Genomic DNA, 26,635 nt, shown 5'->3' with positions numbered 1-26,635 from the left:
GTCTCCCAGAGCTCGGTCCTCCAAGCCCGTGCAGCGAAAAAAAAAATACAAAAAGCGATAATGCGAAATGGAAGGAGTTTCCTCTTGTCTCGCTGACGAACTCGTCGGTCTTGTTTTGTACGACTGAAAATGCGCTCGCGCGTTTAACGGAAAGCGGCGAACAGGAGGTGGGGAAAGGGGAGGGGGGAAAAAAAGGAATATATAATCTATATGTCTAAAAAGGAAAACTCTGGCTGAGCGGGGAATGAGCTGAGACTGAGGTGAGAATCGGTTTTTCATTCATTCATTGTCATCCGCTTTGGTCGAGTGGGCCTGAGGCCTGTCCGCCCGTTGGTCGCCGGCTCGAGCCTTGCCGGCTTGAGGGGGACGAAAGGGAAGAGTGAGGCGATCCCGCCGGAGTTTTACACGGACGTTTGTGTGAATGTGAAGGCGATCGATTCTTTCGATATATGGGGGGGGGGGCGGTCGGTCGACTTTGTGGATTTTCTTTTTTTTTAATAAAAGATCCATACGACGGGCTCGCGCGCACCGGTTTGATCTTTCGCGCCATTTCTGTGCCGCCAGCCAATGGGAGGCCGCCAGTTACTTGGCTATTGGGGCCCTGGGCCTTCGTGAGAAATAGGAGCAGGAGCAGGTAATACGGCCCCTCGAGCCTGCCCCGCCGTTCAATCAGATTATGGCTGATCTTCGGCCTCAACTCCACTTTCCTGCCCGATCCCCATATCCCTTGATTCCCCGAGAGTCCAAAAATCTATCTCAACTACCATGAATATAGTCAACGGTTCAGCATCCACAGCCCTCTGGGGTAGAGAATTCCAAAGATTCACAAACCTCTGAGTGAAGAAATTCCTCCTCACCTCAGTCTTAAATGTCCGACCCCTTCTCCTGTGACTATGACCCTCTAGTTCTGGACTCTCCAGCCAGGGGAAACATCCTCTCAGCATCTACCCTGTCAAGACCTCTCAGAATCTTATATGTTTCAATGAGATCCCCTCTCATTCTTCTAAACTCCAGGAGTATAGGCCCATTCTACTCAATCTGTCCTCACAGGACAACCCTCTCATCCCAGGAATTAATCTATTTGCCCACATTTTATAATGAAAACTGTGTGTAAACCTATCATATTGTGATTGCACCCTCTTACTCACAATAGCACTGCAGTGCCTCTGGAGGAATGGGTATATTTACAACATGACAAAGTTTACATAGCCAGTTTCCATTACAAATGTGGATGGCAGAATTTCTAATGGAAAAATTGACGGGAAGTATGTGTAGATGAAGATTTTTTAATAAGAAATATATTCTAAATAAAAAGGGGAAAATACTGAAAATGTTGGAAACATCTCAAAAGATAGGCTTACTGACCATAGAATTTGGCTTATTATAGTGTTGAGTTGAGTTTTTTTAACAATTTTCCCAATTTCAAATTGTTTGCATATTCAATTCTGTTAAGCATTGTTACCTCATTGTAGATAGACAAAATGTGTCTTCCAGCTATTTTAAAGGAGTGATTTGCAGAGGAGCTCAAAATAGTGTGAAATTTGCCATGGAAAAATGTTTCAGCATAAAAATATGTACATTCAATCTAGAATACTGAAGCATTTTATGTTATCTCAACTATGGCAATAACATTTCTGCTTTAAATCATTAGAACACTAATGTTGCAATGTAACCCAATTAGCTATTATTACCATCAAGTCATAATTTTTGCCCACTCCGAGGAGATGAACTAACTATGGCTCCTTTTTAATAAATTTAAATTAACGTTAATTTTTTAAAAAAAATGCTCTTGATTTCATGATACTTTAATTGCAAATACTATATTCAAATCCAAAACTCAAACTACCTTGTGAAACATAGTATTTGAATAACCTTTTGTAAAGTAATAAGAGATCTTCCAGAGGAGTACACATTGGTTGAATAAGGAAACACTCCAATCAGATTTCATTCAAAAGATGGTGGTGATCAGTTTTTTCAAAAGTACATCTAGAAGATAAAAGCTGAGACAACTCTTTTTCACATAAGCTACTCTTGCAGTCATGTTAAATTGGTATAAGACATCGGCTAGACCATAGTTGGAGTAATGTATGCCATTCTGGACATATTAGAGGCATTGGAAGCGTACAGTGAAGATTTACTAGAATAATTGGAACATAGGAGTAGGCCATTCAGCCCCTTGAGCCTTTTCCGTCATTCAGTTAGAACATGGCTGATCTGTATCTAAACTCTACCCACCTTGGTTCTGTAACCCTTAATACCCTTATGTAACAAAAATCTATCAATCTCAGTTTTGAAATTTTCAATTGACCCCCAGCCTCACCAGCTTTTTGGAGGAGAGTTCCAGATTTCCACTACCTTGTGTGAAGAAGTGCTTTCTGACATCACCCCTGAATGGCCTAGCTCTAATTTTAAGGTTCTGCCCCCTTGTTCTGGACTCCGCCACCAGAGGAAATAGTTTCTTTCTCTCTCTCTACCATATCACATCCTTTAATCATTTTAAACACCTCAATTAGATCACCCCATAATCTTCTATACTCAAGGGAATACAAGCCTAGTCTATGTAACCTGTCCTCATAATTTAGCCCCTTTTCACCCAGAGAGTGGTTAGAATGTGGAATTGGCAACCACAAGGAGTAGTTAATGCAAATAACTACTCCTTGTGGTAGCCTTAAGGGGAAGCTAGATAAACACAAGAGGAAGTAAGGAAAAGAAGGTTATGGTGATAGGGTTAGATGAATAGGGATGGGAGGAGGCTTGTGTGGAACATGAACACTGGCATGCATCAGTTGGGCTGAATGGCCTGTTTGTGCTGTAAATTCTATGTATTCATCCTGGTGAATCTGTGCTGCATCCCCTCCAAGGCCAATATATCCTTCCTGAAATGTGCCCAGAACTGAAGGCAGTACTCCAGATGAGGTCTGACCAGAGCTCGTTACATCTGTAACATAACTTCCACCCTTTTTATATTCCAGCCCTCTTGAGTTAAATGCTAACATTCCATTAGCCTTTAAATTTTTTTTTGTACCTGTGCACTAGCTTTTAGTGATTTATGTACTTAGACCCCATAATCACTGCTCATCCACAGTTCCTAGCTTCTCGCCATTCAGAAAATACTCTGATCTATCTTTCTTGGGCCCAACGGTGGATGACCTCACGCTTTCCCATATTGAATGCCATCTGCCATAGTTTTGCCCACTCACTTAATCTATCAATGTCCCTTTGCAACTTTCTGCTCCCATCTACACTATATACTGTGCCACCTAACTTAGTGTCATCAGCGATTTTAGATATACGGAGCTCTATTCCTTCATCCAAGTCACTTATAAATATAGAAAAGCTGAAGCCCCAGTTCAGATCCCAGGGGGACACCACTAGTCACATCCTGCCAATTTGAGTACATACCCATTATTCCCAGTCTGTCTCCTATCTCCTAACCAATTTCCTTTCCAAGCCAATAGGTTGCCTCCAATTCCATGAGCTCTCATTTTTGTTAACAGTCTCTTATGTGGAACATTATCAAATGCCTTCTGGAAGTCCATATATTTAACATCTATAGACACTCCCATATCTACCACATTTGTTACCTCCTCAAACTTGTTTTGTTAGACATGACTTACCTGTTACAAATCCATGCCAGTTCTCTGATCAGCTCATATTTGTCAAAATGCTCAGTCACTCTGTCCCTAATAACAGATTCCAGTAACTTCCCTACAACTGATGTTAGTCTAATAGGCCTATAATTTCCTTCGTTTCTCCTTCCCTTCTTTAAATAGTGGAGTGACATTGGCAGTTTTCCAATCCACAGGGAAAATTCCTGAATCGAGAGTTTTGGAAGATCAAGACTAACGCATCAACAATTTCCTCACTTACTTTATTAATACCCTAGGCTGGAAACCATCAGGCCCTGGAGATTTGCTATCTTTAATTTCTCCATTTTTGCCCTTTTTTTTACTTTTATATTAAATCTAGTTAGTTCCTCCCCTTGATTTATTTTTAGTTCTCCTTGTATCTCTGGTATTTTATCAATTGTCTATTTGAAGACCGATATAAAGTAGCTATTTAGTAAGTCTGCCATTTCCTGCCATAATGCGCCTGTCATTAAGAGGTCCACATTACTCTTAGCCACCCTCTTTCGCTTAATATATTAGAATGATGTGGAGTTGCCGGTGATGGACTGGGGTTGACAATTGTAAACAATTTTACAACACCAAGTTATAGTCCAGCAATTTTATTTTAAATTCACAAGCTTTCGGAGGCTACCTCCTTCCTCAGGTGAACGATGTGGAAATGAAATCCTCGAAATGAAGTCGCATTTATAATTCACAGAACAATGCTTGGTGATTATAGACAGTTTTTTCAACTGCCCGTTGCCAAGGCAATCAGTGTGCAGACAGACAGGTGTTACCTGCCAGGTCTCAGAATATACAAATCACCAAAAAAAACAACAAACAAAAAAAAACAGAGATAGAGAGGTAGAAACATAGAAAAGACAGCAACTGACCCGTTATATTAAAAACAGATAACATTTGTTCGCTGGTGGGGTAACGTGTAGCGTGACATGAACCCAAGATCCCGGTTGAGGCCGTCCTCATGGGTGCGGAACTTGGCTATCAATTTCTGCTCGACGATTTTGCATTGTCGTGTGTCTCGAAGGCCGCCTTGGAGTACGCTTACCCGAAGGTCGGTGTCTGAATGTCCTTGACTGCTGAAGTGTTCCCCGACTGGGAGGGAACCCTCCTGTTTGGCGATTGTTGCGCGGTGTCCGTTCATCCGTTGTCGCAGTGTCTGCATGGTCTCGCCAATGTACCATGCTCTGGGGCATCCTTTCCTGCAACGTATGAGGTAGACAACGTTGGCCGAGTCACAGGAGTATGAACCATGCACCTGGTGGGTGGTGTCCTCTCGTGTGATGGTGGTATCTGTGTCGATGATCTGGCATGAGGTAATAGTTATGCAGGCAGACTTTAGAATCATAGAATTGTTACAGCACAGAAGGAGGCCATTCAGCCCATTGAGCTCTTTGTAAGAGCAATCCAGTTAGTCTTATTCCCCTGCTCTTTCCCTGTAGCCCTGCAAATTTTTTCCCTTCAAATATTTATCGAATTCCTTTTTGAAAGCCACGATTGAATCTGCATCCACCACCCTTCCAAAAAAAAGGTTCCTTGCTTCGCCTTTTGGCTCTTTTGCCAATCTGTGTCCTCAAGTTCTTGATCCTTCCGCCAATGGGAACAGTTTCTCTTTATTTATTTACTTTATCTAAACCTGTCATGATTTTGAACACTTCTAGCAAATCTCCTCTCAACCTTCTCTGTTCTAAGGAAACAACCCTAGCTTCTCCAGTCTGTCCATGTAATTGAAGTCCCTCATCCTGGAACCATTCTTGTAAATCTTTTCTGCACCCTCTCTAAGGCATTCACATACTCCCTAAAGTGCAGTGCCCAGAATTGGACACAATACGCCAGTTGTGGCTGAACTAGTGTTTTATAAAGGTTCAACATAAATTTCTTGCTTTTGTATTCTATGCCTCTTATATTTATGAAGCCCAGGATCCCATATGCTTTTTTTTAAACCGCTTTCTCAACCTGTCCTGCCACCTTCAAAGATTTGTGTACATATACCCCCAGGTCTCTCTGTTCCTGCACCCCCTTTAAAATTGTACCATTTAGTTTATATTGCCTCTCCTCGTTCTTCCTGCCGAAATGTATCACTTCGCAATTAAATTGCATCTGCCATGTGCCCACCCATTCCACCAGCTTGTCTATGTCCTCTTGAAGTCTATTACTATCCTCCTTACTGTTTACTATACTTCCAAGTTTGCAAATTTTGAAATTGTGCCCTGTACACCCAAGTCCAAGTCATTAATATATATCATAAAAAGCAGTGGTCCTAGTATCGCTCCCTGGGGAACACCTCTGGATACCTTTCTCCAGTCCGACAAACAACCGTTTGCCACTATTCTCTCTTTCCTGTGACTTAGTCAATTTCGTATCTGTGCTGCCATTGCCCCTTTTATTCCATGGGCTTCAATTTTGCTGACAAGCCTATTATGTGGCACTTTATCAAATACCTTTTGAAAGTCCATATGCACAACATCAACCCTCTCTGTTACCTCATCAAAAAACTCAAATCAAGTTAGTTAAACACGATTTGCCTTTAACAAATCTGTGCTTGCTTTCCTTTATTAATCCACACTTGTCCAAGTGACTCTTAATTTTTCCAGGATTATTGTATCTAAAAGCTTCCCAACCACCGAGGTTAAACTGACTGGCCTGTAGCTGCTGGGTTTACCCTTGCACCCTTTTTTGAACAAGGGTGTAACATTTGCAATTCTCCAGTCCTCTGGCACCACCCCCCGTATCTAAGGAGGATTGGAAGATTATGACCAGCACCTCTGCAATTTCCACCCTTACTTCCCTCAGCAACCTAGGATGCATCTCACCTGGACCTGGTGACTTTAAGCATAGTCAGCCTTTCTAGTACCTCCTTTTTTATCAATTTTCACTCCATCCAGTATCTCAACTACTTCTTCTTTTACTGTGACTTTGGCAGCACCATCTTCCTTGGTAAAGACAGATGCAAAGTACTCATTTAGTACCTCAGCCATGCCCTCTGCGTCCATGCGTAGATCTCCTTTTTGGTCCCTAATCCGCTCCGCCTCTCTTCTTACTGCCCGTTTACTATTTTATATGCCTGTAGAAGACTTTTGGATTTCCTTTTATGTTGGCCGCCAGTCTATTCTCATATTCTCTCTTTGCCCCTCTTATTTCCTTTTTCACTTCTCTGTATTTTCTATATTCAGCCTGGTTCTCGCTTGTATTACCAACCTGACATCTGTCATACGCCCCCTTTTTCCTGCTTCATCTTACTCTCTACCTCTTTCGTCATCCAGGGAGCTCTGGCTTTGGTTGGCCTACCTTTTCCCCTAAAAGAAAAGAATTTGTTTTTTTTTAGCTGGAATAGAATAGGGAGAAATTTAATAGAACTAGGATGAAATATTTTGAGAAGGTAAATAATAAGATTGTCTCCATTGGTTGTTGAATTGGTAACAAGGGGCAGCAGACTCACGATTATCACTGGAAGAATGAAGGTGGAAGTTAAATTTCACAATTATTAGAACATATAATAATTTAAAAATAAATTGGATAGGTATTTGAAAAGGATATTAATGGATATTGTATGGGGTTGAGAAATGTGATTGCAGTAGGTAGCTCCAATTAGTGTTAGCACAGCCACAGTGGGCTGGATGGCTTGTCTGTGCTGTAATTTCTGAGATTCATCATTCTTCTCTAGAAGCGACTGGGCCTCACAATGATCGCTGTCAGTGCTGATGGCCAGAAGGGCCTATTCTGATAAGTGTAATTGTGTTTGCGTCCCCATGAAGTGATATCTTTTTTTCCAAGTAGCATTCCAACGATCAGTGATGGGGAAATTCATCTTGACATGAGAAAGGACATGCTCTAATTTTCAACATAATTCAAGATCTGACTAAATCACGTGAATGTGTGGCTTTGAAATGTATGATTTGTGAGAATGCGATTTCTTTTAGTTGTTGTTTAAATATAGAGGAAAATGGGCACTTTTTCCATTAAGGGAAATGTCACTGTCGGTATCTACAAATTGTTACATGTTATCTGTTTTTAATTTACCTGACGAAGGAGGAAGCCTCCGAAAGCTTGTGAATTTAAAATAAAATTGCTGGACTATAACTTGGTGTTGTAAAATTGTTTACAATTAATATAACGGGTCATTGACTGTCTTCCTTATCTCTCTCTCTCTTTTTTTGGGGGGTTGTATATTCAGTGGCCTTTTAGATGACACCTCTCTGTCTGCTCACTGTGATTGCCTTGGCAACGGGCAGTAATCACCAGGCTTTGTTCTGTGATCTTAAAATGCAAAGGATTCGAAATTGTCTTTTCCACACTGCCTGAGGAAGGGGAAAGCCCCCGAAAGCTTGTGGGATTAAAAATAAAATCGTTGGACTATAACTAACTTGGTGTTGTAAAATTGTTTACAATTGGTATCTACAAAGTGAGTGCAACTCTGTGAAACTTGATCCCTTTGGTCTCTGGTTCTGTTTTGATTTTAGAAATACTGATCTGCTCTTTGTTTTTTGTAAATTAAGTTAATATATTGTTTCTGCTTGGGATTAAAACAGACATCCAGCATCCCACTTTGTTGCAGTTGGATATATTAAAAACTCCTTTCATTCAGACCCCAGAAAAAAATAATAATGTGCTAACCACTATGAGTGGTGGGAAGATATTTGTAGAGACATTAAAGAAAATTGCTTATCCTAAAGCCAATCAATTGAATGGGGAGCATTTTGATTGGTGGTTTGACATTGGAGATGAAAAGAAATTTGTGGAATGGTTCTGCAATAGCATAAATGAACAGAATGTGTTGACTGTAGAGGAGCTAAACGGGTTCCAAAAACTTAAATCTAAAGATTGTCTGTTGGATCAGAAAGCCTTGGATCAGGCCTTGGAGACACGTCCTAAAGATGCAGAAACAAAATATGGCAACCTGTCAGAGATCACGGTAGAGGAATTGGAAGAGGAGGTTAAGGCATTACAGTTGATTCGAAATCTTAAAATCCAGCGACGAAATAAGCAGCAATTGATGGCTTCGGGAATACATCATATGCCAATGAGACTAAGAGATGAGGAGGAAGAAAGTGCCAAACTATTGAGAGAGACACAGGAACTTTTGGCTGCTGAAAATGCTAAATTAAATATTACTCTGTTGAAGGTAATTGAAGAGGTTCAGCAGCTGAGTGCTATGTATTCCAGTGGGTCAGAAAGGAGACCAGGGCAACCTATAATCTTTCTGTCACAGCTTGTATTGGACAACTATCTGCAACAGGAAGAACAATGCACAGCAGCTCTCACTGAATATACAAAGAAACAGCTTTTTAAAGGCATAGCGGAGCTGGTTGAAAGCTCTGACATAGAAAAATTTCAACTAGTGGACTTAACTTCGCAACCTATACAGGGAGAGTCTAATGAGGTACGCAAGGAGTATCAGCAACAAATGGCTAGAATCCAAGCAGCATATACCAGCAGCCAACGACAGTTAATTTTGGCAAAAGCGAAGGAACAGAGCACCAAGGCTAGACTTCAGTATATGGAGCAGCTAATCTCCTCGATACGAAACAGAAAGGTAGGATATTTTTTGAGTACTGGAATCTGACGAAAAGTAATTGTTACAACTATTTCCTCAATTTTTTTTTTGGTAAACTGTATTTATAACTGGATGCTTGGTAAGAATGTGGGTTCCTTCTGGGCAGATGATGTAGGATGGGCTTTTAAAAAAAAAAAAAAAAAAATTTATTCTCGAGATGCGGATGTTGGCAAGGCCGGTATTTTTGCCCATCCCTAGTTTCCCAAATAGCAGTTTGATACAACTGATTGGCTTGCTAGATCACTGCAGAGGGTAGTTAAGAGTCAACCAGGTTGGTGTAGGACTGGAGTCATAAAGACCAGACCAGGTAAGGACAACAGGTTTCCTTCCCTAAAGGACATTAGTGAACCGATTGGGTTTTTATAACAATCTGGCAGCTTCATGATCATTTTTACTGATAGCAGTTTTTATTTCCAGATTTAAAAAAAATCTTAATTCAAAATTTCAAACTGCCATGGTGGGATTTGAATACTCAATCTCTGGATTATTAGTCCAGGCCTCTGAATGGATGTCCTCATCAATAGCTATCTTGTGACATGTATGGTGGAAGGTTTATTGAAGCTCCATTGTGTCACTTGTCTGTACCGTTATAAAAAAGGTACTTGGCTGTCCGGCTTTCTTTCCTCACCAAAGTTTACTGAACAAATTTATGCTGGCTGGCCTTGTAAAACAAATTTTGGTAGACTATTGCACATTGAAAGGGCTGGTCAATTGTGGTTTTAATTTTCAGCAACAAGTGCATAAAATGTCTACTGTGTATAAGCATGTGATCAGCTAAAATAGTGTCACTGTGAGCGTGTAACAAATGTTTGTGGTACCATTGCTTGGCAAGTATTTTCTTTAGAGCTTAATAAGGAAGATTGGGAGGCTATGTTTTAATCCAATATTAATGTGCTTTTTTGTTTAGGTAAACAATTTCAATGTAATACTTGAATGTAGTTGTAATAGAATGGTGTCAGTTTAGCTCAGTGGTAGCACGCTCAGCACTCATTTGGAAGGTTGTGGGTTTAAACCTTACTCCAGGACTTGAGCATGCAATCTAGGCTGATACTCAGTGCACTGCTACATTGTTGGACATGACATCTTTAGGATGTGATGTGATAAGACTCCATTTGCTTATTCAGGTGGATGTAAAAGACTCAATGGCGCTTTTTGAAGAAGAGCGGGCAACTCTCGAGTGTCCTGGCCAACATTCCTATCTCTCAACCAACACCCTCAAAAATCATGGAATGATAGAAGTTTACAGATCAATGAAAAGCCATTTATCTCATTATCTTTTGCAATCCAAAGCTAATCCCACTGCCTTGCTCTGTGTGCATATATTTTACTGTTTCAAATTTTATCTACTTTTCTCTTAAAAGATACAATTGTTTCTGTTTCAGCTACTCCCTGTGGCAAACCATTCCATGCTCCAACAGCTCTATGCACTCCCAGTATTTTAAATTGATGGCCCCATGACTCTCCAGCCAGAGGAAGTAGCCCGCCCTTATTCACTATCAAAACCCATCATGATTTCAATAACTTCTATTAAATTTCCTCTTTGCGTTCTCTGATCTAGCAGGAAAAAAGTCTTAGTATCTCAAGTCTCCTCTCATAACTGTAGTCTCCTATCCGTGGCATCATCCTGATGAATCTGCACTGCACATACTTCATAGCTTAATGCCCTTTCTATGTGCCCAAAACTACCCACATTTCTCTGGTCTCACCGTTGCCATGTAAGAATTTATGATTACTTCTTTGCTCTTATACTCTATGCCCCCATTTATAAAACCCAAAATGCTATTGACCACTTTTATGGTGCTTTATCTACCTGTTACTTGCATTTTTAGGGAATTATGTATTTGAGCGCTCTGTTCCTTCATTTATCTATTGAACATATACTCTCATTCCTTGTTTTGCCTCCCAAAATGTATTACCTCACACTTGCATTAAATTGTATCTGCCACCTGCCTGGCCATTTTGCCAACCTGTGTTTTGTCCTCCTGAAATATTTTACCATCCTCCTCACTGTTTGGCAAACTCCCAATTTTTGTGTTATCAGCAAATTTCAATGTCACGCTCATTATGCCTGAGTCCAAATCAAGAATAAAAGTGAAAGCATTGAATAAAACTAGATCCAAAAGGTTAACTGTCACTTAATCTCATTTGCTGTTTGTGGGCCCTTTCTGTCTGCAAATTGACTGCTGCGTATGCCTACACGAGAAAATGACTACACTTCAAAAGTAATTAATTGGCATCGGACAGGCAAACCTGATCCTGTCCTCTTGACATCCGTGTTTATGCTGTTTTAGCAGAGGTTATTGTATAAACTGAGTTTATTTCTCCCCTGGGGTGCTGGGACTAATTGTGTCCATGTTTCATCCCCAGTTGACATCAGGTAACTCAGCACAGTTTGAGAATTGAATTGGTTGCTTTCCAGGATGGAATACTTGCTGAGCCATTTGATGGGCCTTTGTTTATGGCTGTTGTTCGTCCTCTTGGGCATGCACTTGTTTGCTCTGAATAATTTCACAGGCTGTGATGGTAACATGAACTGTGTCAGTTAATTTTTTTCAGGGGGAGAAACTTAGATTTTGGAGGTTTTGCTGCTTTTCAGTTTAAAGAAAGTATTAAAAAGTAACTATGAAAGGAAATTGTTGGATACCAGAAATAGAAGTGCAGCTTTAATGAAGTATTTAAGACATTTTATATATTGGCCTACTTTTAGTTTCTGGAAACCATGTAGTTTTTGAACATGAGCTAAAACTAAAGAAAAAAGGGAATTTTGTAGTTAAAATCAACTTGTCCATTTAGACTAAAACCTAATTAGTCACTGGTAAATGAAATCTGGTTTCTTTGGCAAATGGCCAGACGTTTTGTTACTGTTTCACGTCATTCCCAAAGTTAATTTTGATATTCTTGCTACCCTCCTTTTTGGGAGGGAGAAAAAATAATTTTCATCCCCTGATGCCAATCCTTGTGCAGCATTACTTGGACAAAAGAATAGGCAGACAGCTAACTTCAATTGGCCATTAAGAAATGGACAGATGTGGTATTGGTTGATATCCCCTTTTACTTGTTTTAAAATTAATCTCTCATTCGTTGGAGCTTATGGTTTGGTGCATTATGGGTATAAGCTTAAAAACCTACCACTGTGTTGCAGTATGCAATTGCAGTAATCTTGCTGCGTTTTGAGTATAGGTGGGAGTTTCTGTTTGTCTGGAGTCAGCAGCTTTGTAGGATACCTATTAATTAAGCCACTGACCTAAGAATAGAATTCATCCTTTGTCTGCGATTCCTGTTGTCTACTATCTCCTTTCCTTTTACTGATGGCGTTTGAATTTACATTTTGATACATTGACGTGTTTATTTCTGTTTGCCTCCATGTCTGCCTTTCAGCCTTTGTGACATATGGTGTGAGTCATTGAGCCAATAGAAACTTTTTTTTCTCACAACACAGACGTTGCAAATACCTTCTGGATTGTGCTCACCCAGCAGTTGCAGTGGTTTACGGAGGCAATAAATGTTGCCGTTGCCGTGGCAGTTGCAGCTGCTGGCAAACCATCCCACTATGTGGGGTGGGGTGGAGGGTGGATTTTTCCAGAACAGTAAGTGCATTAAAGAAATACTCCCAAGGAAAGTTGAAAATCATGTTGGAGCTTTTCCTTAAGGACTGAGATGAGATGAAAATTATTGTTTTTTAAAAAAAAAATTCCAATGATTGTGTTTCATCAGGATAGCCACAACAATTTCCCCTGTTCCAGTCTTCAACTTTAGCGGTGTGCCAAGCAAGTTCTGATTGCCATAATGGAGTATGTTGCTTTCCCAGTAGGCAATATTTTAGACATTTAGTGAGATCGTTGTTGGGAGGTCAATAAAGTCCTCATAATATTTTACTGTGGCATTGCTGAAGTTGACCATTACTGGACTAAATTTAGCACTCCTACATTACTGAGTATTAATTTGATTTGAAAGTAAGCTGCAGCCATCCAATACAAGGGTAAAACGTTTTATTTTTAAAAGAATTGTCAAGTTCTACTTCTAATTTTATTTTTCATCTTGCGGTTTCACAAGCTCACAGGAATTACTTTTTCTGTTTGCCCCTCATCCAAGAAACAAATCTTTATATTCTAGTCTAGATGGTGAGCCTCTAGACCAGTTGACAATGAACGTAGTCTTTGGGCCTGACCCTTTCCTCACTGAGATCCACAAGTGCACTTTGAACAGTGGTCAACAGATAGCAGGCAGGAACAGGGAAATGCCTTTCTTCACTTCTCCTTCTCCTTCTCCTCCTCCTCCTCCTCCTCCTCCCCCCCCCTCCTTTCTCTGCTCAAAATGCTGAGCCCAATTCTAGCACTCCATTAATACCTTAGTTGGAGTCATGTAGATTCACATAGAGCTGAGATGGGAACTTGAATCTTTCTGGTTTTATGGGGATAAACAGTCTTTATTCACTTGTGCAACAATGTAAATTTGATGAAGAGCCTGGCAGAGAAATTCAAAGCATGTTAACTGATGGGTGGGAAGCTGTCTAAAGCAGCACATGTGCAACAAATTGAAATTAGGGTAGAACAGTGTATTCCACTCTCGTTGCATAGATCACATTTGAGGGTTGGTGAATGCGCAATCTTACACATCTTCTCGACGTGCTGCAAATCTGATTCTATTGAAGTGGATCTAGCTTGTCTGCTGGAACTTTACATATTTCATGACCTTGAGATGTTGCAAAAGTGCTTTACATCCAGTGAAATACTTTTGAAGTGCAGTCACCGTTTTGTAGGTAAAACGCAGCAGCCGATTTGTGCATAGCAAGCTCCCACAATCAGTAATGGGATCGGTGACCGGGTCATTTGTTTTTGATGGTGTTAGTGAGGGAATAAATGTTGGCCAGGATACTGGGAGAGCTGCCTTGCTCTCAGATCTTTTACGTCCACCTGAGGGCACCTCTTGGTTTAACATCTGATCTGAAAGATGACACCTCTGACAGTGCAGGAGTCTCAGTACTACACTGAAGTGTCATCCTACATTACATGCTCAATACCTGGATTGAGGCTTTAATTTATGACCTTCTGATTTTAGAGGCGAGAATGCCGCCACAGTTGAAAATTTAGGTTGATGTACTATGGAAAGGGCTCTGTTTAGACTGGTGAAGTGTGTACAGGCTGAATGATCACTAGTTTGAGATCTACCAGCACCAGTGGCACTCTACTTCAGCAGAATCACTGCCTTCAGGAGAGAATGTTTTTTTAAAAAAAGACGCTTGTAATTTTCTAAATAACTTTGGCTGAAAATGCACAGATGACATGTTGTTAGGGAATAATGTTGGGAGGGAAAAGAGAATAAGGAACTAAAAGCATATAACTGGTGTGAAATATTGGGAGCAACTGTAACTTTAAATGTTATAGAAACTGTAGTTTGATCAATTTTTTGATAGGTGATTGATGACGTAAATGGTGCAAAAGCCAAGAAGAACAGTCTAACCAAAGAACTGATTCCGATAAATGTCCACGTGGAGCACCTAATTAACAAGGAGCTTCCTGATCTGATTGTGGAGAATGCGCAACTCTTGAATATGCCTGTGGTGAAGGGAAATTTTGACCTGCAGATGTCTCGCCAAGACTACTATACCTCCAAGCAGGATCAGGTTGCAAGCCAGCTGATCAGACAGAAAACCCGATTTGAACTTCTTCAGCTAGCGTATGAAATGGAATTGTGTAAACACAGAGATGTCCACCGACAGCTTGAGAATCTGACCGCAGAGCTTGAACAAAGCAGGGGAGACCTCTTTCAACGTTTAGAGATGCTGTCTGATCAGTCTCTATCACCAAGCAGTAAACAACGAAACATAATTGATTCAAGCGATACCTCTACTGTCAGGTAAAAATAAGGTTGAAAATATACAATAGAAAGACTGTGGGTTCAATTTCTTGCTTACTTATGCTTAACCTAGGTGTTTTGTTACTGGACTAGCAACCCAGAGATTAAGAGTTCAAATCGCATCATGGAAAGTTGTGAAATTGAATTCAATAAATTTAGTAATTTATGAGCTAGCAGACTAAAAAAAAAATGATCACAGAAGATGCTGGATTGTTGTAAAAACCTAACTGGTTCACTAATGTCCTTCAAAGAAGAGACCCTGTACCTGGTCTGGCCGACATGTGACTCCAGTCCTGCGTGATATGGTGGACTTAGGGCAGCCAGGGGTGGGCAATTAATACGGCCTTGCCTACCTCCCAAGAGCAAATAAAAATCTTGTGAAGACCATCCCGGTCGGAGTCAATTGAGGGTGGGTAGGAAAGATGCTTCCCCCTGTGGGTAACGTGGTGGGATGATCTTGCAAACCTTGTGGTAACCATTTACAGAGCCACCTGAGCAAATGCATGAGTTCAAATCCCCAAATGGCAAGTTATGAAATTGAATTTTTAAAAAATCTCTGTTTATGGACTGGCACCAGAAAAATTACCATGAAATTTGCTGTTTTGTTGTAAAAACCTAACTGTCATTAATATCCTTCAAGGAGGGACCTGCCACCCCTACCTAATTTGACCTGTATATAACTCCAGTCCCACCAACATGGTTGACTCTTAAGCCCTCATGGAAATTAGGGATGGGCACAAATTTAAAAAAACTTTTAGGATCATAGGAACAGGAGTAGGCTGTTCAGCTCCTTGAGCCTGTTCTGCCATTGAATTAGATTATGGCTGATCTGTATCGTAACTCCATTTACCTGCCTTGGTTCCATATTCTTTGATACCCTTGCCTAACAAAAATCTATCATAGAATCATAGAAGTTTACAACATGGAAACAGGCCCTTCAGCCCAACATGTCCATGTCACCCAGTTTATACCACTAAGCTAGTCCCAGTTGCCTGCACTTGGCCCATATCCCTCTATACCCATCTTACCCATGTAACTGTCCAAATGCTTTTTAAAAGACAAAATTGTACCCGCCTCTACTACTGCCTCTGGCAGCTCGTTCCAGACACTCACCACCCTTTGAGTGAAAAAATTGCCCCTCTGGACCCTTTTGTATCTCTCCCCTCTCACCTTAAATCTATGCCCCCTCGTTATAGACTCCCCTACCTTTGGGAAAAGATTTTGACTATCTACCCTATCTATGCCCCTCATTATTTTATAGACTTCTATAAGATCACCCCTAAACCTCCTACTCTCCAGGGAAAAAAGTCTCAGTCTATCCAACTTCTCCCTATAAGTCAAACCATCAAGTCCCGGTAGCATCCTAGTAAATCTTTTCTGCACTCTTTCTAGTTTAATAATATCCTTTCTATAATAGGGTGACCAGAACTGTACACAGTATTCCAAGTGTGGCCTAACTAATGTCTTGTACAACTTCAACAAGACATCCCAACTCCTGTATTCAGTGTTCTGATCAATGAAACCAAGCATGCTGAATGCCTTCTTCACTACCCTATCCACCTGTGACTCCACTTTCAAGGAGCTATGAACCTGTACTCCCAGATCTCTTTGTTCTATAACTCTCCCCAATGCCCTACCATTAACGGAGAAGGTCCTGGCCCGATTCGATCTACCAAAATGCATCACCTCACATTTATCTAAATTAAACTCCATCTGCCATTCATCGGCCCACTGGCCCAATTTATCAAGATCCCGTTGCAATCCTAGATAACCTTCTTCACTGTCCACAATGCCACCAATCTTGGTGTCATCTGCAAACTTACTAACCATGCCTCCTAAATTCTCATCCAAATCATTAATATAAATAACAAATAACAGCGGACCCAGCACCGATCCCTGAGGCACATCGCTGGTCACAGGCCTCCAATTTGAAAAACAACCCTCTACAACCACCCTCTGTCTTCTGTCGTCAATCCAATTTTGTATCCAATTGGCTGCCTCACCTTGGACCCCGTGAGATCTAACCTTATGTAACAACCTAACATGCGGTACCTTGTCAAAGGCTTTGCTGAAGTCCATGTAGACCACGTCTACTGCACAGCCCTCATCTATCTTCTTGGTTACCCCTTCAAAAAACTCAATCAAATTTGTGAGACATGATTTTCCTCTCACAAAACCATGCTGACTGTTCCTAATCAGTCCCTGCCTCTCCAAATGCCCGTAGATCCTGTCTCAGAATACCCTCTAACAACTTACTCACTACGGATGTCAGGCTCACCGGTCTGTAGTTCCCAGGCTTTTCCTTGCCACCCTTCTTAAACAAAGGCACAACATTTGCTATCCTCCAATCTTCAGGCACCTCACCTGTAGCTGTCGATGATTCAGATATCTCTGCTAGGGGTCCTGCAATTTCCTCCCTGACCTCCCATAACGTCCTGGGATACATTTCATCAGGTCCCGGAGATTTATCTACCTTGATGCGCGTTAAGACTTCCAGCACTTCCCTCTCTGTAATATGTACACTCCTCAAGACATCACTATTTATTTCCCCAAGTTCCCTAACAGCCATGCATCTCTCTGAGATGGATACATCTATCCATCTCAGTTTTTAAAATTTTCAATTAATTTAGCCTCAACAGATCTTTAGCACATAGCCTTTTTCTCCAATGTGAACACTGCCACATTACCTAATCCCAACATCAATTAGGATGCTGCTCTCCAATGCCTTTTTTGTAATACCGTAACCAGAATTGTGCATGGTACTGCTCTAGGTGGTGCTGGACCAACACTCTACAAACTCTGAATCACTTTGAGATTTGTGCTCTATTCCTCTGGTTGTACAGCCCAAGATCCCGTTTGCTGTCTTCACTGCTGCTGCATATTATGCTGATGGCTTCAGCGATCTATCTACTAATACCCCCAATTGCTCTTCTATTGTGTCCTGTAGAATAATATTTGGTTTATTTTAAAACCAGCTATTATCCTTTTCCAATCTCATAACTGCATTTGCTCATATTAAATGACATCTGCCACATTTCTTTCCTCATGCAAAGTCATTTATACTTGCATTGTAAACAACAGTGGATCCAGCACTGAATCCTGTGGAACCATTCTAATTAACTCCTTCCAGGCCAATCCATTTGTGCATACAATGACCTTTGCTTCCTTTTCTCCATATTTGATCCATTTCAGAAGCACTTTAGCTATGCCATGCTTTCTAAACTTATGCACCAATCTCCAATGGAGCACCGAAAGGTAGCATCTTCAACAATCTACTACACGTGAAGTGCATGTTCTAATAAACCTGTGTGGAAAAATGTCTTCTAACTTCTGCCTTTTGTTCTTTTACTCTTCCTCAGAGTGTGCCTCTTGTTACTAATTTGGTAACTGGCAAAAGCAATCTTTCACTATTTACTCTATTAATCCAAGATTACTCAGTAGTATGTCTGTTTTATGGTGGGATCTTTTCTTTTTCTTATTGGATGGTACTTAATTTTCCCACCCTACTAAATACTATTCAGCAAATGACTTGTTTCTAAGCCTCTAGCTCACTACTGCACAAAGCACTGTGCAGTGTACAAGAGCAACTTAAGGTAGCTTGCCCAGAATTTTTTTCTTCTAATGGAGGAAATATCCTGGTTCTTGTAATGGCTTCCATTGTTGCTATTGTAGTAGCCTTGATTCTTTGCCACTATTTGTGTGAGTCATTTAAAAATGGAACACAACTCATGCATGTACCAATGTTATTGGTCTTTGGTTTGCTGGGAAGGGGTTAGCTTTCCATCCAATTATAGTCAATAGTTTGAAAATCTAGCCAAACCTTGCTTGATTTGTTTCACTACTGGAATGAAAATCTTGTACATTGAAGATATTAAAGACAGATAAATCATAGAAATGTTTAGGGGAAACTAAATTATATTGATTTTAATGTAGTAACTTTCTCCATAAGTTGACAATGTTCACTTGTAGGGGAAAAATGCAATGTTTAGAAATGTAAAATAATGTATGTGAAAATGATAAACAAAATTTCTTGTATTTTAAGCATTCTAATCTTTTTGAAAACCCGCTTGCTGCAGCATTAATGGGTGGTGTTTTATTTTCTACTTCCATCTAAACGTTGTACTTTTAAAACATGATTTTTTTCTTGTCCTTTATTTCAGACTCTGTCGGATTTTCGATAGAGACAACAAACAGCAGCTGTTCAGAACGTACAGTGGTCTGGAACAGGAAGCCAGAAATCTACAGCAGGAAGATATTTCATTAAAGGACCAGTTGGGAACAACCATGCGTGAGCAGTCATACCTCCGGTCTGCACTGGAAACTGATATTGAGAAACTTCAGGGTGTTATGTATTCTGGTTCCAAGCAACTTTTACTTCGTTGTGAGGTAATTTTGCATGGAATTAGGTTATAATATGAGAACTTTTTTTAGTGTACCTATATTCAGAAAATACAGATTTGAATGAAATTTGCAATGTATTTTATGTACCAGGAGCGGGAATGGTTTGTTTTGCTGCAGAACTATATACAACCAATAGTTGGTTTGCAGATTATTTTACAGCTAATTTACCAGAAATAGTTCATGGATATTGATCTCAGTATTTAATATCCAGATGTGATGTAAATTCCTTTTTGAAAAAAATATTGGCAAATAAAATTAAAGAAAACCCAAAGATGTTTTATAAATACATTAAGAGCAAGAGGATAACTAAGGAAAGAGTAGGGGCTATTAGAGACCAAGAGGAGGCAGAAGATGTTGGTATGGTTCTTAATGAATACTTTGTGTCTGTCTTCACAAAAGAGAGGGATGATGCAGACATTGTAGTTAAGGAGAAGTGAAATATTGGATGGGATAAATTTAGTGAGAGGAAGTATTAAGGGGATTAGCATATTTGAAAGTAGATAAATCACCAGGGCCGAATGAAATGTAGCCCAGGCTGTTAAAAGAAGCAAAGGACAAAATAGTGGAGGCTCTGACCATCATTTTCCAATCCTCTCTGGATACAGGCGTGGTGCAGGAGGATTGGAGGACTGCTAACGTTGTACCATTGTTTAAAAAGGGAACGAGGGATAGACTGAGTAATTACAGGCCAGTCAGTCTCATCTCGGTTGTGGGCAAATTATTGGAATCAATTCTGAGAGACAGGATTAACAGTCACTTAGAAAGGCACGAAGTAATCAAGGACAGTCAGCATGGATTTGTTAAGGGAAGGTCGTGTCTGACTAACTTGATTTGAATTTTTTGTGGCGGTAACAAGGTGGGGGTCGACGAGGGTAATGCATTTGATGTAGTCTACATGGATTTTAGCAAGGCTTTTGACAAGGTCCCGCATGGCAGACTGGTCAAAAAAGTAAAAGCCCATGGGATCCAAGGGAGAGTAGCAAGTTGGATCCAAAATTGGCTCAGTGGCAGGAAGCAAAGGGTGATGCTCGACGGGTGTTTTTGTGACACGAAGGCTGTTTCCAGTGGGGTTCCGCAGGGCTCAATACTAGGTTCCTTGCCTTTTGTGATATATATTAATGATTTGGACAGTAATGCAGGGGGCATGATTAAGAAGTTTGCAGATGATACAAAAATTGGCCATGTGGTTGATAGTGAGGAAGAAAGCTGTAGACTGCAGGAAGATATCAATGGACTGGTCAGGTGGGCAGAAAAGTGACAAATGGAATTCAGCCCAGAGAAGTGGGAGGTAATGCACTTGGAGGGCAAACAAGACAAGGAAATACAAAATAAATAAGAGGATATTGAAAGGTGTAGATGAAGCGAGGGACCTTGGAGTGCATGTCCACAGATCCCTGAAGGTAGCAGGATAGGTAGATAAGTTGGTTAAGAAGGCATTTGGAATACTTTCCTTTATTAGCCGAGGCATAGTATATAAGATATACAGTTCCTCCATAGCCACAGCTTGAATACAGATCTGGTCACCACATTACAAGAAGGGTGTAATTGTACAGAGGAGATTTACGAGGATGTTGCCAGGACCGGAGAATTTTAGCCACGAGGAAAGATTGGATAGGCTGGGGTTGTTCTCTTTGGAACAGAGGAGGCTGAGGGGTGATTTAATTGAGGAGTACAAAATTGAGGGGCCTAGATAGAGTGGATAGGAAGGACCTACTTCCCTTAGCAGTGAAGTCAATAACCAGGGGGCATAGATTTGAAGTGATTGGTAGAAGGATTAGAGGGGAACTGAGGAAAAGTTTTTTCACCCAGAGGGTGGTAGAGGTCTGGAACTCACTGCCTGAAAGGGTGGTAGAGGCAGAAATTTAAAGTACCTGGAACATGCACCTGAAGTGTCATGACCTACAAGGCTACAGACCAAGTGCTGGAAAGTGGGATTAGGCTGCGTGGCTCATTTTCAGCCGGCGTGGACATGATGGGCTGAATGTCCTCCTTCTGTGCCTTAAATTTTCTATGATTCTAACTTGCTAACTGGACTATTGGTTGGTTTGCATATTATGATTTGCCTGCTGAGACCTGGTTATAAATCCTTCCCAGACATGAGAGGATGGAAGTCTCTTGCTACTGGATCTGAATAAGAATCAAATTTGAAACCGTTTCTATTAGACATGGTTGACAATACAAAACTAACCCTAATCTGGCTCTACTAGGAGGTCGAAGAGACCACGGAGAGCTGGGGTTGAAATGAGAAAAAAAACGAAAGGGCACTGGCACAATATAGGTGCTTTTCCAGAGTTGGGGTGGAGTACAGAGTTCTGCTATCTGGCTTGTGATCTATCTGTCTTAGGAGTGCACAATACTGATTAACTAAAATGTTCTATTCCTCTCCTTGAGTGCAAAAATTGACCCCTAGAAAATGTTTGTGTATTTAGAATAAATGAATGACAAAATGTTGCCATAGTAATTATTTATACCTGTACTGCTTTAAGTATACATTTTCAATGACCTTTTAGTGATTAACCATAGTGTTCACCGGCACCAATCTAAGCTTTGATTATTTTTGTTTCTTTTGAAGGACTTGACCGAACCTCTTCAAAAATTGGAATGCCAATTACAGAGACTGCCCCAGATCATTGGGAATATAGCTGATGATATAAAGTCAAAACGGCAAATGTTGGCGAGCAACTTGAATCTTAAAGGCGAGAGAGTTCTTTATGTTTATTTCTTCCAAGATCCTGACCAACTGAAGAAGATTTTGGAGGATCTGGAGAGAAAAATGAGGGCTCAAAACATTGGATTAGAGAGTTGATGTGTAACCTGCAAGCAGAAAACTTGATGGTGGCCTAGTGGAAACATGCTTAAAATGCTTCTCTGAATAATAACTTCTCTAACATGAACAGCTATGGAAAATTGTATAGTAACATGTTGCCTGTCACATACATGGAAAACTGAAGAAAGAAAATCCTAGATTTATGATGGGGGCGAAATGTGAATTCTGTTCGAGCATTTTATGCTCTTAATAAAATGTTCATCTATGTTCAGCAGTGTTCCTTTTGTATTTATGTATTTGTGTAGAATTTTTCAGACTGGTTTTTGCCAGAGTTCTATACTTTGTTTTTAATCCTGTTCAATTAAAATGCAGCAGTAGACTTGTGTCTCTATTGTGCAGAACTTATTAGTGACCTAGAGATTTGAGCATCCTCGAGTTACATTGAGCAGAAATATTTACTTTTCATGATTAACAATCATACATAAATAAGGTATTTGAATGAGGTCCCTGCATTCTCAACTCTATATTTATGACATGAGGCAGCTTTATATTTTGTTTTGCTGGTAATTATGGTATAGACAAAATTGGGTTTTATATAGCACCTTTCACATCCCAAGATGTCCCAAAACATTTCACAGCCAATGAATTACTGCTGAAGTGTACGTGCTGTTTGTAGACAAATGTGGCAGACAGTTTGCACACAGCAAAGTCCTACAGCAATGAGATAAATGACCCATTAATCCATTCTGGTGCTGTTGGTTGAGAGGTACATGTTGGCCAGTACAAAGGAAAAACTCCACTGCTCTTTTGTGAATAGTGAATAGTGCCATGGGAATCATTATTCAAAAGACAGCACCTCCAGCAATGCAGAATTCCTGCAGTGCTGCATTGAAGTGTCAGGCAAGATTATGTGCTCAAGTTCTGGACTAAGACTTGAACTCATGACCTTTGAACTTGGGTGCTTTGTTAATCTTATTGTTCGCAGCTATAATTGCAAATCTATCAAGCTGATTACTGTTCCTTATGTCTCAATAGTCACAAAAGTTTGCTTTTTTTTTTGAGTAAACCTTTTTCTAACTATCCTTATATAAATGATCATGCACGATATAAGGGCTAACTAAAACTTTGTACTGATCCATTATTAATATAGTATTATAGGTATCTGAAATAATGGGAAAGATTTTCCTGACCTTTGCCCCCCCCCCCCCCCATTTCTCCTGGCACAGGGAGGAAGAGGTTGAACCCTATTTTGCTGGATATCTACCCTGTTTATTTTGCCTTTGGGCTTTCCAGGGGAACCTCTCCCCTATAATGTTTAGAGTTAACTCAAGTATTCTGGCTCAAAATTTCCATCAGCAGCAAGAAGGCCCTGATTCCCAAGACCCACAGCTGCAGCTTTGCTCAGATTTCCTTGCCTTGCCAGGGGATGGGTCTTTGCTGAGGAGTGCTCCTGGGCCATGTTAATGGTTCAGGACTGGAATTACCGGTGCTGCTGTTGTGATTCCAGCACCATACCACATGGCTGACTCTTAATGCCCTCAGGCCCACTAGGGATGGGCAATAAATGCAGCCTTATCAGCGTTGTCAATAGGCGGAGAACAAATATATTTTAAAAAGCCCCAGTGTGCCTTCTGCAGAGAGGGTTTCAATTTATGAAGGATCACTCCATAAACATTGGACATATTTCCTGCCTACTGGTTTCTGCAAAATTGCATAGCACTCAGTCCCTGCTGCAAGCTGATTTTCCATTGGGACTATACCAAAAAATTAACGGGTAGTTAGAGTTCTGTGACAGCTGCCTGGACAATTTTTATATTGATGATATGGGTTGCTTTTAATGTAATCCAATTGCAGTTTTTCATGGTTGAAGTATAAGAGGAAAGAAAACTGCCAGGCAGATCAGTTGGCACTAGAGTGAGACTGGCTGTTTCTGTCCTTATTCTACAAATCATATCTGCAGGCACACCCACCTGCCAGTAACTGAGGGCAACAGGCTCTGGGCTAACACAGAACCAGTTGCATAGCTATTGAATCTGCTACAAGGACATCACAAACATAGTCATTAGTGTCATCAAATTTTTATTTGTGTCTGCGTCATTCCAGGCTAATTTAGGGATCATCTCTTTTAGAATCAGCCAATGTACTGCTCACATATAATACATGACTAACCCATCAGTCAGCACAGTCAGCAATTTCATTTTCTTTCCCACTAGTATCAGCGGCATAACGCAGCTGCCCGATGTTTTTGTACTGCTTCAATTTCCATGGTGTGGGGGTTATTTATGGTAGTCGTGGCCATCTGCTTGTCCTCACATTTTCACTGACTCACCTGATGCTACCTTCTGAAGCTCACTAACTATTCTGTGGGATTGGTGTAGCTTTATTGGTATTTGCCAAAATTTGCAGAGAGGGATGCAGTGTTGCCTCGTTCTGGGACACTTGCTATGTTAGCAGAATGCTGTTTCACACCTACAGTGACAGAAAAGTGACCATGTTGGGATACTGGTTCTAAGATAATTGTAAACAATTTTACAACACCAAGTTATAGTCCAGCAATTTTATTTTAAATTCACAAGCTTTCGGAGATTTTCTCCTTCCTCAGGCAAATGTTTCAAGATCTCCTTGAAGCCTACGCATTTATACATATTGAACAATAAAACATGGTGTTTACAGACTGCCCCTGCAACTGCCCGTTGCCAAGGCAATCACCGTGTTCAGACAGAGAGGTGTTACCTGCAGAACCTCCGAATACACATTCAACAAAAAAACAAACAGGGAAAAAAAACAGAAAAAAAAACACAGAGAGAGGCAGAAACATCCGGAAGGCAGAGAGAGCCAGCAAATGACCCATTATATTAAAAACAGATAACATTTGTTCGCTGGTGGGGTAACGTGTAGCGTGACATGAACCCAAGATCCCGGTTGAGGCCGTCCTCATGGGTGCGGAACTTGGCTATCAATTTCTGCTCGACAATTTTGCGTTGTCGTGTGTCTCGAAGGCCGCCTTGGAGTACGCTTACCCGAAGGTCGGTGGATGAATGTCCATGACTGCTGAAGTGTTCCCCGACTGGGAGGGAACCCTCCTGTTTGGCGATTGTTGCGCGGTGTCCGTTCATCCGTTGTCGCAGCGTCTGCATGGTCTCGCCAATGTACCATGCTCTGGGGCATCCTTTCCTGCAACGTATGAGGTAGACAACGTTGGCTGAGTCACAGGAGTATGAACCATGCACCTGGTGGGTGGTGTCATCTCGTGTGATGGTGGTATCTGTGTCGATGATCTGGCATGTCTTGCAGAGGTTACCGTGGCAGGGTTGTGTGGCGTCGTGGACGCTGTTCTCTTGAAAGCTAGGTAGTTTGCTGCGAACGATGGTCTGTTTGAGGTTGGGTGGCTGTTTAAAGGCGAGTAGTGGAGGTGTGGGGATGGCCATAGCGAGGTGTTTGTCCTCATTGATGACATGTTGAAGGCTGCGGAGAACATGGCGTAGTTTCTCCGCTCCGGGGAAGTACTGGACGACAAAGGGTACTCTGTTGGTTGCGTCCCGTGTTAGTCTCCTGAGGAGGTCTATGCGATTTTTTGCTGTGGCCCGTCGGAACTGTCGATCGATGAGTCGAGCGTCATATCCCGTTCTTACTAGGGCGTCTTTCAGCGTCTGTAGGTGTCCATCGCGTTCCTCCTCGTCTGAGCAGACCCTGTGTATTCGCAGGGCCTGTCCATAGGGGATGGCCTCTTTGACGTGGTTAGGGTGGAAGCTGGAAAAGTGGAGCATCGTGAGGTTGTCCGTGGGCTTGCGGTAGAGTGAGGTGCTGAGGTGCCCGTCTTTGATGGAGATTCGTGTGTCCAAGAAAGAAACTGATTCTGAGGAGTAGTCCATGGTGAGCTTGATGGTGGGATGGAACTTGTTGATGTTATCGTGTAGTCTCTTTAGTGATTCCTTGCCGTGGGTCCATAGAAAGAAAATGTCGTCGATGTATCTGGTGTATAGTGTTGGTTGGAGGTCTTGTGCAGTGAAGAAGTCCTGCTCGAACTTGTGCATGAAAATGTTGGCGTATTGGGGTGCGAATTTGGTCCCCATGGCTGTTCCGTGTGTTTGGGTAAAGAACTGGTTATCGAAGGTGAAGACATTGTGATCCAGGATGAAGCGGATGAGTTGTAGGATGGCTTCCGGAGATTGGCTGTTGTTGGTGTTGAGTATTGATGCTGTCGCAGCGATGCCGTCATCGTGGGGGATACTGGTGTATAGTGCCGAGACGTCCATCGTGGTGAGAAGTGTTCCTGGTTCAACTGGTCCGTGGGTACTGAGTTTTTGTAGGAAGTCTGTAGTGTCACGACAGAAGCTGGGGGTTCCCTGTACGATGGGTTTCAGGATGCCCTCGATGTATCCAGAGAGGTTCTCACACAGGGTTCCGTTGCCTGATACGATGGGACGTCCG

General features: G+C 41.2%; 1 protein-coding gene across 1 annotated transcript; it reads left to right on the top strand.

Moving 5' to 3' along the window:
* Positions 1 to 151: 151 nt before the first annotated feature.
* Positions 152 to 22,475, top strand: haus3 (HAUS augmin-like complex, subunit 3). The gene is made up of 5 exons (XM_067982408.1): positions 152 to 260; positions 8,156 to 9,159; positions 14,594 to 15,036; positions 19,197 to 19,422; positions 22,010 to 22,475. Exons 2-5 carry the CDS (start codon positions 8,245 to 8,247, stop codon positions 22,241 to 22,243), a joined length of 1,818 nt encoding a protein of 605 aa, XP_067838509.1. The 5' UTR covers positions 152 to 260; positions 8,156 to 8,244; the 3' UTR covers positions 22,244 to 22,475.
* The last annotated feature ends 4,160 nt before the right edge of the window (positions 22,476 to 26,635 follow it).

Source organism: Heptranchias perlo, chromosome 4, assembly GCF_035084215.1.
Source record: "Heptranchias perlo isolate sHepPer1 chromosome 4, sHepPer1.hap1, whole genome shotgun sequence".
Lineage (NCBI taxonomy): Eukaryota > Metazoa > Chordata > Chondrichthyes > Hexanchiformes > Hexanchidae > Heptranchias > Heptranchias perlo.
Note: the sequence above shows the minus strand (reverse complement) of the source record. Positions and strands in the feature narration are given on the sequence as shown.

Coding starts and splice junctions, on each gene's coding strand:
- haus3 (XM_067982408.1), top strand. CDS start 8,245: ATGAGTGGTGGGAAGATATTTGTAGAGACATTAAAGAAAATTGCTTAT. Junction 9,160..14,593: donor CCTCGATACGAAACAGAAAG/GTAGGATATTTT, acceptor ATTTTTTGATAG/GTGATTGATGACGTAAATGG. Junction 19,423..22,009: donor AACTTTTACTTCGTTGTGAG/GTAATTTTGCAT, acceptor TTTCTTTTGAAG/GACTTGACCGAACCTCTTCA.